The sequence below is a fragment of the Pyrus communis genome, chromosome 17, assembly GCF_041283825.1.
Source record: "Pyrus communis isolate YQ-2024b chromosome 17, ASM4128382v1, whole genome shotgun sequence".
NCBI lineage: Eukaryota > Viridiplantae > Streptophyta > Magnoliopsida > Rosales > Rosaceae > Pyrus > Pyrus communis.
Window position 1 is genome coordinate 2,910,435 of NC_142581.1, and position 15,281 is coordinate 2,925,715.

At 37.5% G+C, this 15,281-nt stretch overlaps 1 protein-coding gene across 2 annotated transcripts; it reads right to left on the bottom strand.

Annotated features, from left to right (window-relative positions):
• Positions 1 to 1,485: 1,485 nt before the first annotated feature.
• LOC137707569 (ABC transporter B family member 19) lies at positions 1,486 to 9,425 on the bottom strand. 2 transcript variants are annotated; one of them, XM_088689246.1, is made up of 10 exons: positions 8,634 to 9,425; positions 8,355 to 8,409; positions 7,797 to 7,972; positions 6,968 to 7,168; positions 6,527 to 6,786; positions 6,115 to 6,431; positions 5,793 to 6,020; positions 4,884 to 5,699; positions 4,468 to 4,709; positions 1,486 to 2,895 (listed from the first exon to the last, which is right to left on the bottom strand). In XM_088689246.1, the coding sequence occupies exons 1-10, from the start codon at positions 8,880 to 8,882 to the stop codon at positions 1,687 to 1,689; spliced, it is 3,753 nt and encodes a 1,250-aa protein (XP_088545372.1). In that variant the 5' UTR covers positions 8,883 to 9,425; the 3' UTR covers positions 1,486 to 1,686. The 2 variants fall into 2 exon arrangements, with proteins under 2 accessions (XP_088545372.1, XP_068302566.2); XM_068446465.2 differs by having other exon boundaries at positions 4,884 to 5,703; positions 5,797 to 6,020; positions 8,634 to 9,164.
• Positions 9,426 to 15,281: the final 5,856 nt, after the last annotated feature.

Below are 15,281 nucleotides of genomic sequence, written 5' to 3' on the forward strand. Positions count from 1 at the left end.
AGCACTACCCTTTATTGATGACAATTGAGTTAAATAAATCAAATGGCATCAACAGTCAAGATTATGCAGAAGTTTGTAAGAGGCTAAAAAATGTGTGAAAATCACTTCCCTTGTTAGAATTACCTTTCACAAGGTTTGTCTGGAAAACATCAATTCTATGAATCATAAACATTTTAAAAGTTTTTTTTTTTTTCTGCAAACAAGCATCACAAACTTTTAGTTTGTTTTAAAATACTTTTAGTCATTCCAGAAGCAATTCAAAATAGTTTCTTCTTACACTCAATATGGTGGAGGGGAGAAAGAGAGAGAATCGAACTCAAAACTTTAAATGCATGAGTGAATTCTCTTAACCATCTAAGCTAAAACCTTCTTACAACAATCCAAAACAGGTTAAAACTTATCAAAGATTCAATAGTGTGTGTACCTAGAAGGTGTAATGAGAGACCTGAAAAAAACCCTAGTAAATTGTTATGCCACATTCAATTGTATCATTATTTATTTGTACATACAAGAGAGTGCAGAAAAAATATAATTGAGACTGTCCACTGAGACACACATGATGCATGTCATCTTTCTCCTTGCCATGCCCTGCCCTTCTTTTTTACTCTCTCAAATGTCCGACTGCCAACTCAACTAAATATTCAAACTGTAAAATTATCAGAAGACCTCCTTTGAAAGCCTTTTTTTATTTTTTATTTTTATGAAATTATGAATTTAGTATTTTATCTAGTTTTATCTTTCAGATGTTTGAATATCGACAGGATATTTATGGAAGAATAATGTTATTCACATACTCATTTTTACATCTTACATACCAATTTTTTTATCATTGATATTTTTCAATTCATCCAATTCGACGATCGAAATGTAAAAAAAATATGTGAAAAATAAAAATGATAGTGTAAATAGCACATCCTTTTTCTGGAAACCCATTAATTTACTGCACATAATTCAGAAAAAGGGAGTCCTCAAAATATACAAGTATCGGGGTACTCAATGAATTGAAAAGTGTTGGGGCCTCACAACTTCACTAATAGAACGGGGGAAAAGAGTAAATAATTAAAAATATTGCTTTGCTTTGCAAAACAAGTGGTTTCATTATTGTCATCAGTACTGCTGCAGATTCTCAAGCTTCACATTCACACCATCTGCTACAAATGAATGTGTCTCCATTTCATTATTAAGAGGCAGCCTTGCATTTTTGTAGGCCTCAACCTTTAATCCCCAGTAAAGTACGGGCGTCTATGAGTCGTGTTTAGGTTTACCAACATTCGTTTAACAATGTTAATCATGTTAACTGCGTATACATCAGAGATCTTATAATCCCACGAGTTTTAGTATGTCTTTTAATTCTGTAAATTCTATATCGTATCTAAAATTGTCACATTTAAAAAGACATGTCCTTAATAGGAAACGAAAAATATATAAAAGTCGGAAACACATGCAATGGGAAAAGAATGGCTGAGGAAAGCTTCTCAAAAAGGAGAAGGGAAAGATATGATATTTGATTAATAATATAATACTTGCTACTCGATTAGAGATTAGAGAGAAATTGTTCAGACATATTTGCCAATATCTACAAACTAAGAAAAATGGTGGATGCATAAAAATTAATAGGGGACACACATAATTAACACCCAACAAGGCCATCCATGCATGCATGCTTGATTTTGACCAAAACTCTTCTCATACGTGATGATTTTGCAGCTGCAACAGCCTTGAGTAAGCTCCGTCGGGGCGGCTCACTAGTTCCGAATGGCTGCCGTGTTCCACAATGCGCCCGTCTTGCACCACGCCAATGCTGTCCACCCCTCTAATTGTCGACAAACGGTGGGCAACAAGCACGGTGGTGCGGCCCCTCATTAGCCTCTCAAGTGCTTCTTGCAGCACACATTCTGATTCAGCATCAAGTGCACTTGTGGCCTCATCTAGCAAGAGTATTCTAGGGTCCTTGAGCACCGCCCTTGCGATCGCAATTCTTTGTTTTTGTCCACCGGAGAGCTGAACTCCTCGCTCCCCAACCGGGGTTTTGTATCCATCAGGCAATCCGCTAACGAAACCATGCACGTTAGCAGTACGTGCAGCTTCGATTACTTCTGCCTCGGTTGCGCCTTCTTTGCCGTAGGCAATGTTTTCAAAGATGCTTGCTGCAAACAGGGCTGGTTCTTGTTGCACCAGTCCAATTTTCAACCGAAGAGATTTCAAGTTCAACCGGCGGATGTCCTTGCCATCGATCATTACTTTACCAACTAGTGGATCATAAAATCGCTCGATCAATGCAATCACGGAACTCTTTCCCGAACCACTAGCTCCGACAAGCGCTTGGCTGTGGCCAGTTCGGATTCTGAGACTAAAATCTTTGAACACCATGATATCAGGTCGCGATGGATATGCAAAATCAACATGCCTAAGTTCAATTTCTCCGCGAACTGATTCGACCACCTCAGCCTCAGGGTCATCCGGGTCAATCCTTGTTTGACGATCAAGGATTGAAAATACCGAACCAACTGCTTCACCGCCCCTGATAATCTCCGGGGCAAGGCTGACAGTTTCAGCAACTGAATTCGCCGTTACAACAAGGACAATGAAAACCTTAATAACTTTCGAGAAGGTGGAGACACCTTTGCTAACGAGGTGGGCACCGTACCACAAAATGAGAGCTTCAGAGGCATGGAGAGCAAACTGAGAAATGCCAAATAGGACGCCAGCAGTTTGGCTGCGGCGGAGGCTTCCCAGCAGTGGGAGACGGAGCTCATGGCAGAACAGAGATAGGATCTTGTTTTGGGCATTGAAGGCGGCGACTGTCCGAATGTTGCTCACTCCCTCCCCAGCAATCATGCTCGTCTTTGCATGAGCCTTGGCTGTGTCTCCAGCAAAGCCCTTCAAAGAAAGTTGCTGCATAACGCACAATTGCAGAATTAAACAGTCAGTAAACTGCATTACGTAAATGAGTAATAACTAATAAGGTTCTTTACTAACAGAAATTTCCGTTTAGTTAGAGTTTGTTCTGTTCTTTGTTGGCTTGATGGTTGATAGTTATTTCTTGATACAATTTGGTGAGGTCTTCAGCAGAAAAGTTAAAACACATGATAACGCCAACGCCAGGCAATACTGGCACCGTGTCATTCCAGGTGCTAGTAAGTTTCACTCCTTCGACCAAGTTACCAACTCATTACTTACACAAAACCCAAAAAAAACAAAACAAAGTAAAAAACACATGGCAATGCTTCAGTGTGATCTAAGGTGTAGGTAAGTTTTTCTCTTTTGACGGGTTAGTTACTTACTCAACGCGGGCCCGCCAAAAACAACAAAACAAAGGACAAGGACTGAAATCTATCAGAAAAAGCTCTGGAAAAAAGTAAAAGGAATCTACCATATTACACAATGTGGTCACGGGAGCATAGTATCTCTTGTAACTCTCAGCACATGGGAGTTTTCAGTGAAAAAAAAAGGAAAAGTATAAATTATTGTGACAAATTTTGGGGCCTATAAATTCAGACAGATGACAGTATAAGCTGTAGCTCTGTGATGTGCAGTGCCAGCTGGTCGCTTACTATTTAAATTTGCTACAAGACATTGCGTGATTAGTTTAAGATAACACGTAATTAGTTTAAGATAACGCTTTGAAGTCAAATATAACTGCTAAATATACAATCATTAGAGAAAAATAAGCAACATATAGACTACTTAGTTACTAGTTAGCGGCTTGGAAGAAGGGATGCTTTCAAGGAATCTTTGGTATTTCATATTTTAACTTTTTGCGACCATTTTCCAAGAGTTAATGTGCACAAGGCTCGGAGGGAGGCACGTGCAGTGCAGTGGGTGGTGACATGTGGCAGTATTCTATTGTCGTTTAATGGTAGGGTTTGGGTGAAGTTTAAGATTCCATGGGGTGTGAAGGTAGATGCAATAAAAATATTACATAGACATAAAAATATTACATAGACCATACCCATATGCTTCTGCAGGACTTTGGGTCAACCCACCAAAGTAAAAAGCTAGCATTTCTCTTTTTGGGTGCATAAAGCTTGCAATTTTCAAGGGAAATATGTTTTGGTGTTATAAATACGAAAAGAAGAGAGGGAGGAGATAAAAAATGCTTCCACTTTCTTATCTTGGTGTGGTGCAGAAGAACTTTCATGCACATGAAATGCGGAAAAAGTTAAAGCAAGTTACGTGATTAACTAGTGACATAGGCACATGACTAGAAAAAGTTTAAACAAATAATAGTGAGCAATTGACTTGTAATACAGACACAATGACATTCCGAGAGTAAATTTCTCTCGAAGTGAGTCACGAAAACATAGTTGGCAAGCCATAGAGGCCGTATACTAAACCAATCACACATTATCATAGTAAAAGTTAACATGCATGACAGTGCACGGTTGACTGGCGATACTGTCACCGTGTCATCCAGGTTTAGGTAAATTTCTTTTTAGTAAAGTGAGTTGAGAGTGTGAAGTGTACCTGAGCAAAGTTGGCTAGCACCAGAAGAGGGAAGGTTGCTAAAATGAGCAGGGATACTCTCCATTCCACTATGAAGGCAACAATGAATGAAGTGAGGAGTGAAGTCATGTTCTGCAATATCACAGATATCCTCTCAGAAACAGCTGATTTCACATCAGCAGCATCTGTCGCCAATTTAGCTGTTAGAAGGTTAGAGTTGTGCTCCTCCTCATCAAACCATCCAACTTCATTCCTCAAGATTGCTGAAGAAAAACAAGTAAATTATGCAAATCAAAAGACATAAACTTCAAAGCAAATTAACGAAAAATACTAAACTATATGAATGTATGGTGTATATAGCTGAATAAAATAGTTGAATGTATGCTCAAGAATTCAAGGTGATATAACGAGTCGATAGAAAGACTAATTGTTTATACCTGCAAGCATCATCCTTCTCACTCTAGTAGTGAGGTTCTCTCCCATGATGCTGAAGAAGTAATGCTGTATCAAATATGCAACCACGGCGTATAGTCCCACTCCAACGTACATGAAAACATATTCCTTTGTCTTCCTTTCCATTGAGGCAGGGTTTCTATAGTAGAAAACCTCAATCATGTTGCCCATTAGAATAGCAAATGTTGGACCGATAAACCCAGAGAGTACTGATCCTATAGCGGCCATTATTGAATAGGGCCATTCAGGAGCGTTTAGCTTCAGAAGCCGGAAGAAATAGTTCTTAGGAGCTCGAGTTTTCCTGTCTGTTTCAGCATTTGAAATCATCTCTATCCGCCCATCAGCACCTGTACTGTACGAATAGCTCAGGTTCCTTAAGCTGCCGGACCGGAGGCTTAAAGACTTCGTTGACAATGAGTGGCTTAGACGTGATGAACGCGAGCAGCGAGTAGATGGGTTCCTGAAGTCTCTGTTCCCAACCATCTCTTGGAATCGAATTAGAGAAGCGTATGCCCCTGCTTTAGCAATCAGTTCTTCATGTGTACCTGTCTCAACAACTTGGCCTTGTTGTATAACTGCAATGCTATCAACATTTCTAATAGTGGAAAGGCGATGTGCCACAATAACAGTTGTCCTTCCGACCATGAGACGATCCAAAGCTTCTTGAACAATGCTCTCCGAGCTTGCATCAAGGGCGCTGGTAGCTTCGTCAAGGAGGAGGATCTTTGGATTTTTCAACATAGCTCTGGCAATTGCAATCCTCTGCTTTTGACCACCAGAGAGTTGAACTCCTCGCTCTCCTACCTGAATTCTCACAAGTTAAAAATGTTAAGACGGGGAAGAATGCATAGCGTTTACACATAGCCAAGGTACTTTCAGTGAATTATCGACACCAACCTGAGTGTTATATCCCTTTGGAAGCAAGGTGATGAAACTGTGAGCATTCGCTGAAGAAGCTGCAACTTCAACATCTTCCATTGTTGCATCGGGCTTTCCATAGAGAATGTTCTCAAGTATCGTTGTAGCAAAGAGTGCCGGTTCCTGGTTTACAAGCCCAATCTGATCACGCAACCATTTCAATTGCAGCGTTTTTATGTCCACGCTATCGATCAAAACCTGCCCTGCTTACCAACAAGAAATGTTAGATATTTCCTTTCATCAAGCATCATAGACTTTCAAACCAGCATCTCCAATTACGAAAAGCCTCTAACTTACCCTGGTTAGGATCGTAGAATCTTTCGATTAGAGAGACAACAGTGCTCTTCCCTGAACCACTGCCGCCAACAACAGCCACAGTCTTCCCGGCTGGAAAGAAGATTGAAAAAATTCGGAAGATAATAACATCTGGCCTCGAAGGGTAGCTGAAGGTTACTTCCTTGAATTCTATATTGCCACTAACATCCGACAAGCACTTTCCTTCCAAGGGGTCTTGAACTATGGTTGGCTTTTGCTTAATTATCTCCATCAACTTGTATCCAGCCGATTTACCTTTGCTAAAGGCCCCGAGGTTCGAAAATGACTGACCCAAGCTTCTGTAACATTCAAGTGATCATATTAACATCAAGAAGCTTATTGACCTGAAAAGGATAATATAAGAGAGATGAAAGTTCTTGGCTTAGAATCTTACATGCCACCAACAATGGCTGAGAAAATGGCAGTGAACGCTTTCCCTCCATCAGTCTGCCCATTTCGGATAAACACACCAGCGTACCAGTAAACAAGTGCCCATGACATACAAGCAATGCCGTAGGTGCACCCTAGGCCAAGACCTTTGGCCATTCCGGCCTTGTAACCAAGCTGCAAAGTGTTCTGTATGGCATCTGAATACGAATTGAGGGCCTTGCTTTCACCAACATAGGAATAAACTGTCCGAACTTGCGCAATGGCCTAGGCATACAGAAAACCTTACAAAATTAGGCCACGAAAACAAATATCATACTATAAAATCGTCGTAATCACACCAAATGTTGATTGATCGAACCCTATTTTCGAACCCATATAATCACCAAGAATGAAAATTTACTTAAGAAAAACAGTTACACATTTGTATTAAGTTGTAAAACTTCACCTGATCAGCCACTATCCCTGCATTTGCATACGACTGGCGGCTCTTGGACGTGAGGCCAGTGAGTGTATAGGCATATAAGCCGCCGGCAAAAACGATTCCCGGAATCACGGCAATACTCAGCAGCGCCAGCCTCCATGCTGATACAAACCCTACCACCAGGCCTGCCAGAAATGTAGATAGATAGTGTATGAAGTTCCCCACCTAAATCAAAACAAACAAACAAAAATACCATAAATTAAATAAAATAATAAAACATCATAGAATTAACTCAACATCCACCTACTGGATATGACCTTTCAACATCAAACATTTAAGGACAAATCAAAATCGCCAAAAAAATGCGAGGAATAATCATAGGGGCATCACCACGCACGTTAAGCCAGTCCTTGCTAACGTGCGCAGGGATTAGGTAGTGGGCCCCGCATTGATGCATGCCCAAATATCCATGTATTCAGAACACGGGCAAATACGTCATATGTAAGAGAGACATTTGAAAAAAATCTCCATCACTTAATAACATATGGTTTCCTGTCCCGTGTTCCGGACAAATTGAAAAAATTCTCTAGATAAGCCCCATTTACAAATTTAACACTCCCAAAGACTAGATTTTGCTCCACATGGGAGATGATTTTCTTCTACACAACGATATTTATTTCCGTCTCTCGATTCTCTTTTGATTTAATCAAGCAAAAAACACCGAAAATAAACAAACGTGTGCATAAAAAAAATGCGTGGAAATCACTTCTCGACGATTAGATGAGAAGGAAAAGAAGAAATGCTTAGGGAGATTCTAAAAGGGAGTAAAATGTAAATTGGCAAAGATGGAAACCTTCTCGCTGATGGCATCTTGGACCAGAAGAGTGTCCGTCGAGATACTGAAGACAATGTCCCCAGTTCTGGCGTCCGTGTCGAAGAACCCGACGTCCTGTTTCAGCACCGCCTCCAGATACTTCTTCCTCAGCGTGCTCACCTGCCTCTCGCCGGTGTACATCCAGCATGCAATTTCTGCAAATAAAAATCACATAAATTAATCACCTTTAACCTCATTAATCAACGGATTAACTTATTAATTAATGAAAAATTAGGGGAGGGAACAGTGCACGTGAAGTGTGATGCACGGGTCATGTGGGACTGGATTGGACTGGACTAAAGTCCAACAAGTATGATCTCGAAGACCAGCAACAGCAAGGACTAAAAAATGGCGACCCAAGATAACAAAGCTCTCCACTTTGCGATGGTCGGGAACGTCTACAGTACGCAGCATTACTTTTATTTTACAAAGAAGTTCCTACGACTCGGACCAGTTGGTCATTAAAAAAACAACATTTCCGTTGCAGCAAGAGATAAAAATTAAAAAAATTAAAAGGTTGGATTTTGAAGGTTTTACCTGCGTAGGATGTTACGCATACTATGAGACCGAGATACACAAAGTACAAAGCGTACTGCAATCACCAACAGAAGATCAGATCTGGAATCTGAGAAATCGTGACGAAATCTCGAGAAAGGAAATGAGTTCCGCATACTCATTTTCTACTGTGCACATCCATATTTATTTATTTCGCGCATTTGAGACGGAAATAAACAGAGGTGTGCAGAAGAGAAAGTTAGGTGTGCGGAAATCGTTTTCTTTATAAAAATATGAGAAATGAACAAATGGGCTGCGAACCTTTGCTACTTCGGCGGTCATTTTCTGCAAATTCATTTGGTTTTCGCCGAACCCGTTAACCATTTCGCCGAACATGAGGAAGAACAGCGGCATGGAGGAACCGTGCACGACGGCGCCCAAGCTTCCGAAGATCATGAGCATCCAATCGTACTTGTCTGCAAAGGAGAAGAGCTGGAAAAACGGCAGGCTCTGCTCCTTCTTCTTCTCCGCCTCCGGCAATGTCTTCGCCTCCGCCGCTGTCTCCGCCATTGCAGCAGCTCACCTTGTTAGGATAAAAAAGGCAGAGCAGAACGAACTCAACAAAAAAGAAACTAGCTTTAGAGCGTGAGATCTAAAGAACCCATCTTTTATTCTTCCTCTCTCTTTCGTTCCAAGAACCGTCAATGTCGATTTGTTCTGGGTGATCAGCCCAACAGAGAGAGAGAGAGAGAGAGGTTGGACCAGTAGTCAAAGGAGGAAGGTGGGAGAGATTGAGGGATGGAGAAAGAGAGGGGTGTGGGTGGTGGAGTTATATAGTATTTAGTATACGGTGGCAAAGGTGGGAGCTTTAACTGCGGTAGTGAAGTTACTGCAACTTATGGGGGGATCCAGGTTAAAGGTGAGGAATCTGGTTAACAGTGTTACACTGTGCGTCCTGCTCTGCTCTCTGCTCTCTGCTGCGCTTGGTAATTGTGGCTCTGCCTCGGTTCTCGTTCTTTGATATATTTTTTCCTTTTTTTCATATCTTTAACCTCAAAATAAAGTTTCAAAAGAAAATGGGAAACATGATAAACATGAGTTGGTTCAATCCATGAACAGAAGAAACCAAAAGAAAGGATATATAAACTGTCGTTAGAACAGGAATTTCATGTGCAAAACGTCTGTTTTTTAATCAAACGACAAATTTTAATACAAAATCTAAAGAACGGGAATTTCATATATAGGGTTTTGATATTAGCGATGATATGTTCATATGTTTTAACACTCAGTTTTATGAATTTCTCTTTGTTCTAATATACATTGAGGAAAATGTAGCAATGATTCCTCAATTTTGATTAAATTAGAGCAATGGTTCATTCACAGTTAAATTCATAATCATTTGTCCATTAACTTATCAAAACGTGTATTATGGTCATTTTCATCAACTCTGTCAGAATTTCCGTTAAAATAAGTTACGTGCCACACACAGAGGGTAGAATTAAGTGGCAAATATCAAAAACAAAATAAGAAAATTGTAGCAATGATCCATCAATTTTAACCCAATTAGAGCAATGGTTCCTCAACTTTGACCCAACGTTGCTACAATGTTCTCAATACACATTACCACATTCTCATAATCTCATTTAGGCATTTCAACCAACACCTTGATATCCTATAGATTTTGATAGATTTTAGATGGAAGGAAATACTTTTTGTTTTCTCTCTCTATGTTTGTGAATTGAAAAATGAAAAATACATTGTAGGATCATAAATAAATTTATACCATATTCGTGGAAGCACCCCTTTCGACTGACATTGCATGTGTTCATTAGCCGAAATTACAAATAAAATTATTTTGTATTATTTAATAATACTTTGGATAATAACACGTGGCGCAACGAGAACGATTAAAAATCTTATCCGAAATTACAATTAAAATTATTTTGTATTATTTTATAAATAAATAAAATACTAACATTTTATTACCTATTATCAGGGCTATTAAAGTGCAACGGTGGAGATGCAAAAGGCGATTACTGTTCATTAAGGGCAGTTACTGTTCACCAGGTGAATAGTATAGTGTATTGACTGGGAGGAGGTTTCACATGCTAGAGTTGCTCTTAGAAGTCCCAACAAGATTTTTGGCAACTTCGAGACCATTTTTTTCTTTTTTCCAAACGATATGATAATTTAAATTAAATTATAGAAAGGAAAATTTTAATATGGGACATTGAATGCAAAAACGAATGTTTTTAACCAACTGAGTTACAAGTCATTTGCAGTTGACACGATTTTTTGGGTTGTTAGAATTTGTTTAGGAAAGATTAATTAACTTGACAAATATGATCTTTCAATCCATTGTATTGGATGAGTAACAAACCCCATCAAATAAGCCAAGGACTCAAAATCTTACACGTTTAGAAGGAAATCCTCATGCCGAACATGCCCTTGAAACGCATCAATAGGTGAATTAAGATTTTCCAATCACGTAATATATCACTTCAGTTTATATCGTTAATCACGTGAAGAAATAGATAGAAACTGAACTAGATAACACTATGACAGACATGTTTTTTCCGCATTAGGCGACCCTTTACAACAAAGCAATATGCCTCTAATGTTGTTTTCTATGTTATAATGCATAAAGTATCAAGATAAAAGGTTACATTTACAGAGCAATACATGGACCCATTTCCTTGTGCACTCCATTTATCATGCATTTTGGCCTTGGAAATCATGATTAAGTTGAGTGGTCTTAAAAATCGAAAAGGTAAATATCTTTTGTCCGGTGGAGTGAGGTACAAATACAAATGGATAGTTGCCATGTTAGGAGTAGGTGAGTTGGCAAATCAAAAACTCCAACAAAGTGATTAAATTTTGTGAAACTTTAGCTTCCATGAACTATCATCATCTTCTTCTTAATCATATCTCCATTGTCCATTAGCTCAATTAGAATCATATGTTATATCAAATGTCACATTTTTGTCGTTAATGTAAGCTACATTTGATATAATATTAAGGGATAGTTTGGGGTTTTTAATTTTTTTTTCAAAATTACTTATGTTGTGCTATGACAATAAACTGTGAAAAACGCAAGTATTTGGTAAACTATAGTACTAAAAGTGCTATTAGCAAAGAAAGATAGAGGTAGAATTGTTAGTACGAAAGTTTCATTAATTGGTACTGTTCATATTCATTTAATTAAAAAAAAGAAAAGAAGAAAAAAAAACGCTTTTTTTTTTAGAAGCATGTGTAGAGTTGTTTTTATTTTTTTTTATTTTTTGCACTATTTTGGACCCATGATTTTAATAAAAAAAACTTTATTTATTTATTTACTAATCACAATTAAGGCCCCAACTTTTTTAAGAAGCTACACCAACTCCAAACCAAACTTAGACTAACTTCTTTTTCTTTAAGGAAAATTAACGAAAATGACTTGAAAACTTTGAGTTTTAATGATAAGGACAAAATAAAGGGTAAAGTGAATAGTACCAGGATTGACATTTTAGTGAAAAAAATATAATTTTTCGTTAAAGTAAACAATACCGGAAATTTATCGTTAAAATTTTCTTTTCTTTATGCATCCACTAAAAGACAACCAAAATTATGGGCACAATTTGGGCTCACACAAACATTTACTTTATGGGAGGAAGGGTTTATATTTGGGCCAAAAAAATATGGGATCAAGCAGTTGCCCCACCAAAAACAAAGGCTCAACCGAAAAGTGCAATTATATTTATCTCCTAAAAACCCGAGAAAAAACTATCAGAGTACATACCTACTTCTTCTTTAAGCGTAATGTGTGCGATAAGAAGAAATGAGGCATACACTCGACGTGTGAAAGTTGTTTTCATAAATTTACAACTAACTGTAAATACGGGTTAGGTCAATTGATTAGATTGTAACGATAAAAGTACAAGCCCATGTAAATTAGAACTTATAGTTTTGATTTCTTTGAAAGAATAAAATAAAAATTAAAAATAAAAATAAAAAAAAATAAAAACCCACCATTAATTACTAGTTGGATTGATTTCTCGAAGTTCCAAACTGAAAACTAGGAACAGGAACTTGACCAACAAGTGATGACAAATTACAATTCAAAAAATTGAAAAATATTCAACCTTAATCATATTATAATTGATAAGAAATCACAAAGAAAGAATTGAAAAGTTACAACTAACCTAGCATCATCTTCTTGGAAAGACGTTAGCAAAGCTTTTCAAGGTAACCAATGATGGAACGCATGTTGTCACATATATAACGTCAAATTAACTTTCTTTCTAATCTTGAAGTTATTTAGGACCAAACGAATTCTTCACATTAACAAATTCATATGGTCTGTCGTCTTTCGAAAAACCTAACTCGCAAGAAAACTGACTGCTTAATTGCAAGTAACCAACCGGTATCCGAGACTGAGTTCAAAAAGTTTGATCAAAATAGTCATTGCATTTGACAGACAAGTGTAATTTGTTGACCTACTCCAATGGGTCTGAGAAACTTTGGCTAATATGTTAGAAGAGGATCTGGATTGTCTGTCCTCCCCCATCTCATACCCTTCTTATCCCTTCTTATTTATGTGATCACGGTTAAGTCACGTCAACATTTTATATTCCTATTACTTTTTGTCTTATTATTTCTATAAAAAAAATCAATAAAAAATATTAACGTGGCTTAACCTTGACAACGGAAATAAAAAGGAATGAAAAGGTTATGAGATGGGAAGGGCGCACAATCCAGGTCCGTTGGAAGAGGCTATATAAAAGTAAAGGCATAGCCCCAAGTGTTTTTAGGCCCTATAAGTTCAAGTGGCTTTAGTCGCAATGTGTGTCCTTTTGGGGACACTAGGTGAGCTACTCCTGTCCTTGTTGATGTTTTGCTAACACTAAAGCATCTGATATGCTTCTCAAATTAGGGTTTAGTTTAGTTAGATCTCGTTTGAAAGTGTTTTTAAAATTGTTAAAAGCGTTTTTAATGAAAATATTTTTGAAATCAATTCCTAGTAACAATGTAAATAAATACTGAAAAAAAACACTTAAAGAAAGCACATAATTGTTGTTTTTTTGCAAAAAACATTTCAAATACTTTTGAAACCCAAAAACGTTTTCTATCATTTTAAAAACAGTTATAAACGAGCCCTTATGAATCTATACTCCTAATTAAACATTTAAACATTGTTAAACATTTTTTTTTTAGTTTTAATTATCTGGCCAGCATGCAAAAGTAGGGAAAGGGATCCTCTCCGGACCCCTTTCTCCTAATCCACTAAGTTCGGAGATATAGGCTGTTGAAATTTGATCAAATGACTACAAATAGAGGCTCACTTTAAAAGTTATAATAACTTTAACTGTTAAATTAAATTTCAAAGGCTCGGATTTTCGAACTTAATAGATTAGAAGGAAAGGATTCAGAGATGATCCATTTCCCAAAAGTAGAAGCTGCTTGGAACATAGAAAGAATTAAATTAAATTAAGTTAGGACCACAATCTGGAGACAAAGAGTCGATAATCTTATATGTTTGCTTTTGCTTGGACCACATTTTTGGAGTCTGTGCTCATTCGGCTGCACAGAAATTACTTAAAAATAATTAAAGTACTTGATTTGATTAAAAATAACTAAAGTATTTTATTTGATTTTTCAATTAATTAAAAAATGGGTTCAATTTTTATGAGCCAGTGAATTGTTATTTGAAGACAGCTTTATGTTCAAAATTCATGATCAATCAAACGAATACCGGAAAATCATGGGAAAAGAAGTGAAGACTCGTCTGCACCACACCACACTTCGGGGACCCCCCCAAATTGTCACAATCTCAGTTATTCTGTCTAAACTTTTTATTATTCCTACTTTACAATAGAGAAATTATTGAATTCGGCAGTAGAACCACGTCAATCAACCCTACCTCCATTGCATCCTTGAGTAGTAGGGCAAGAAATTCGAACACGTTGGTGAGCTAGTTGGGATAGGTTATGATCATTCAAACTAAATTTGAGTTTAGTCTGTTGTTTGTTGTGTCAAAACGTGAGATAGACATAATGAGCTATGAATCCACAATAAAGTGAATTATCTAACTCATTCATATGCACGGGTTGTAAGTATTGCATAACCAATCCTTGCCAATCCAATTCTATTCCAAGACCGAATCTCATCCAGCCTTCCAATTTACACTCAAAGTCGTGGGAGATACATAGGGCAACATACATACTAGAACCACGTCAATCATCCACACATACCTCGTGACAAAGAGATGTATATGATCACACCCAACCTTACATATTTCGCACTCCATTGAATTTATCGCCTTATACAGGGATGTCGCGCACAAGATTTTCTCGAATGTGTAAACCTGTTAATGCAATTATCACAACTTTTAATAACTCATGAAACTATAGTTCAAACGCTATTCGTGTTTTGAAGTTTTTGCTCCTAATCTCTACTTCGTAACAACGTAGGTATTTAGTTCGAATCTTACAAATTACAATTCGGCTGTAATCTCGTTCCTTCCGATATACCTTTTTGTATTCGGAAAGATGCAATGACACAGCTGCTAAAAGAAACACAAGCATGGGCTCTCAAAGTTGCAAACTTTCTGTAAAGTTTGTGAGCATGATTCATGCCCCAGGATGTCTGTAAAGCAGATACAAAACTGTTTCGAAGTAAACATTGCATGTGTATTAAATAGCCCCAAATGGACCCAACAGAAGAAAAATAAGATGTCACAATTGAAAATTGGAATCCTATAACTTTTTCACAAAGTGTTAATCATGATTAGTTGTGAGGACGGAGAAATTTTTCAGTGTGTCTGAAACACGATGAGCTTTGGGATGGATTTACATTTATAAAATCAAATTTCCATCTTCTTAAAATGATGGTCATGATCAGTCTTGGTTAGAATGTGTGGACTTTAAACCAAATTAGCAAATGTGAAATGGGTAATTGGTATATTATTTACAAGACTTTCTAAACCAACGT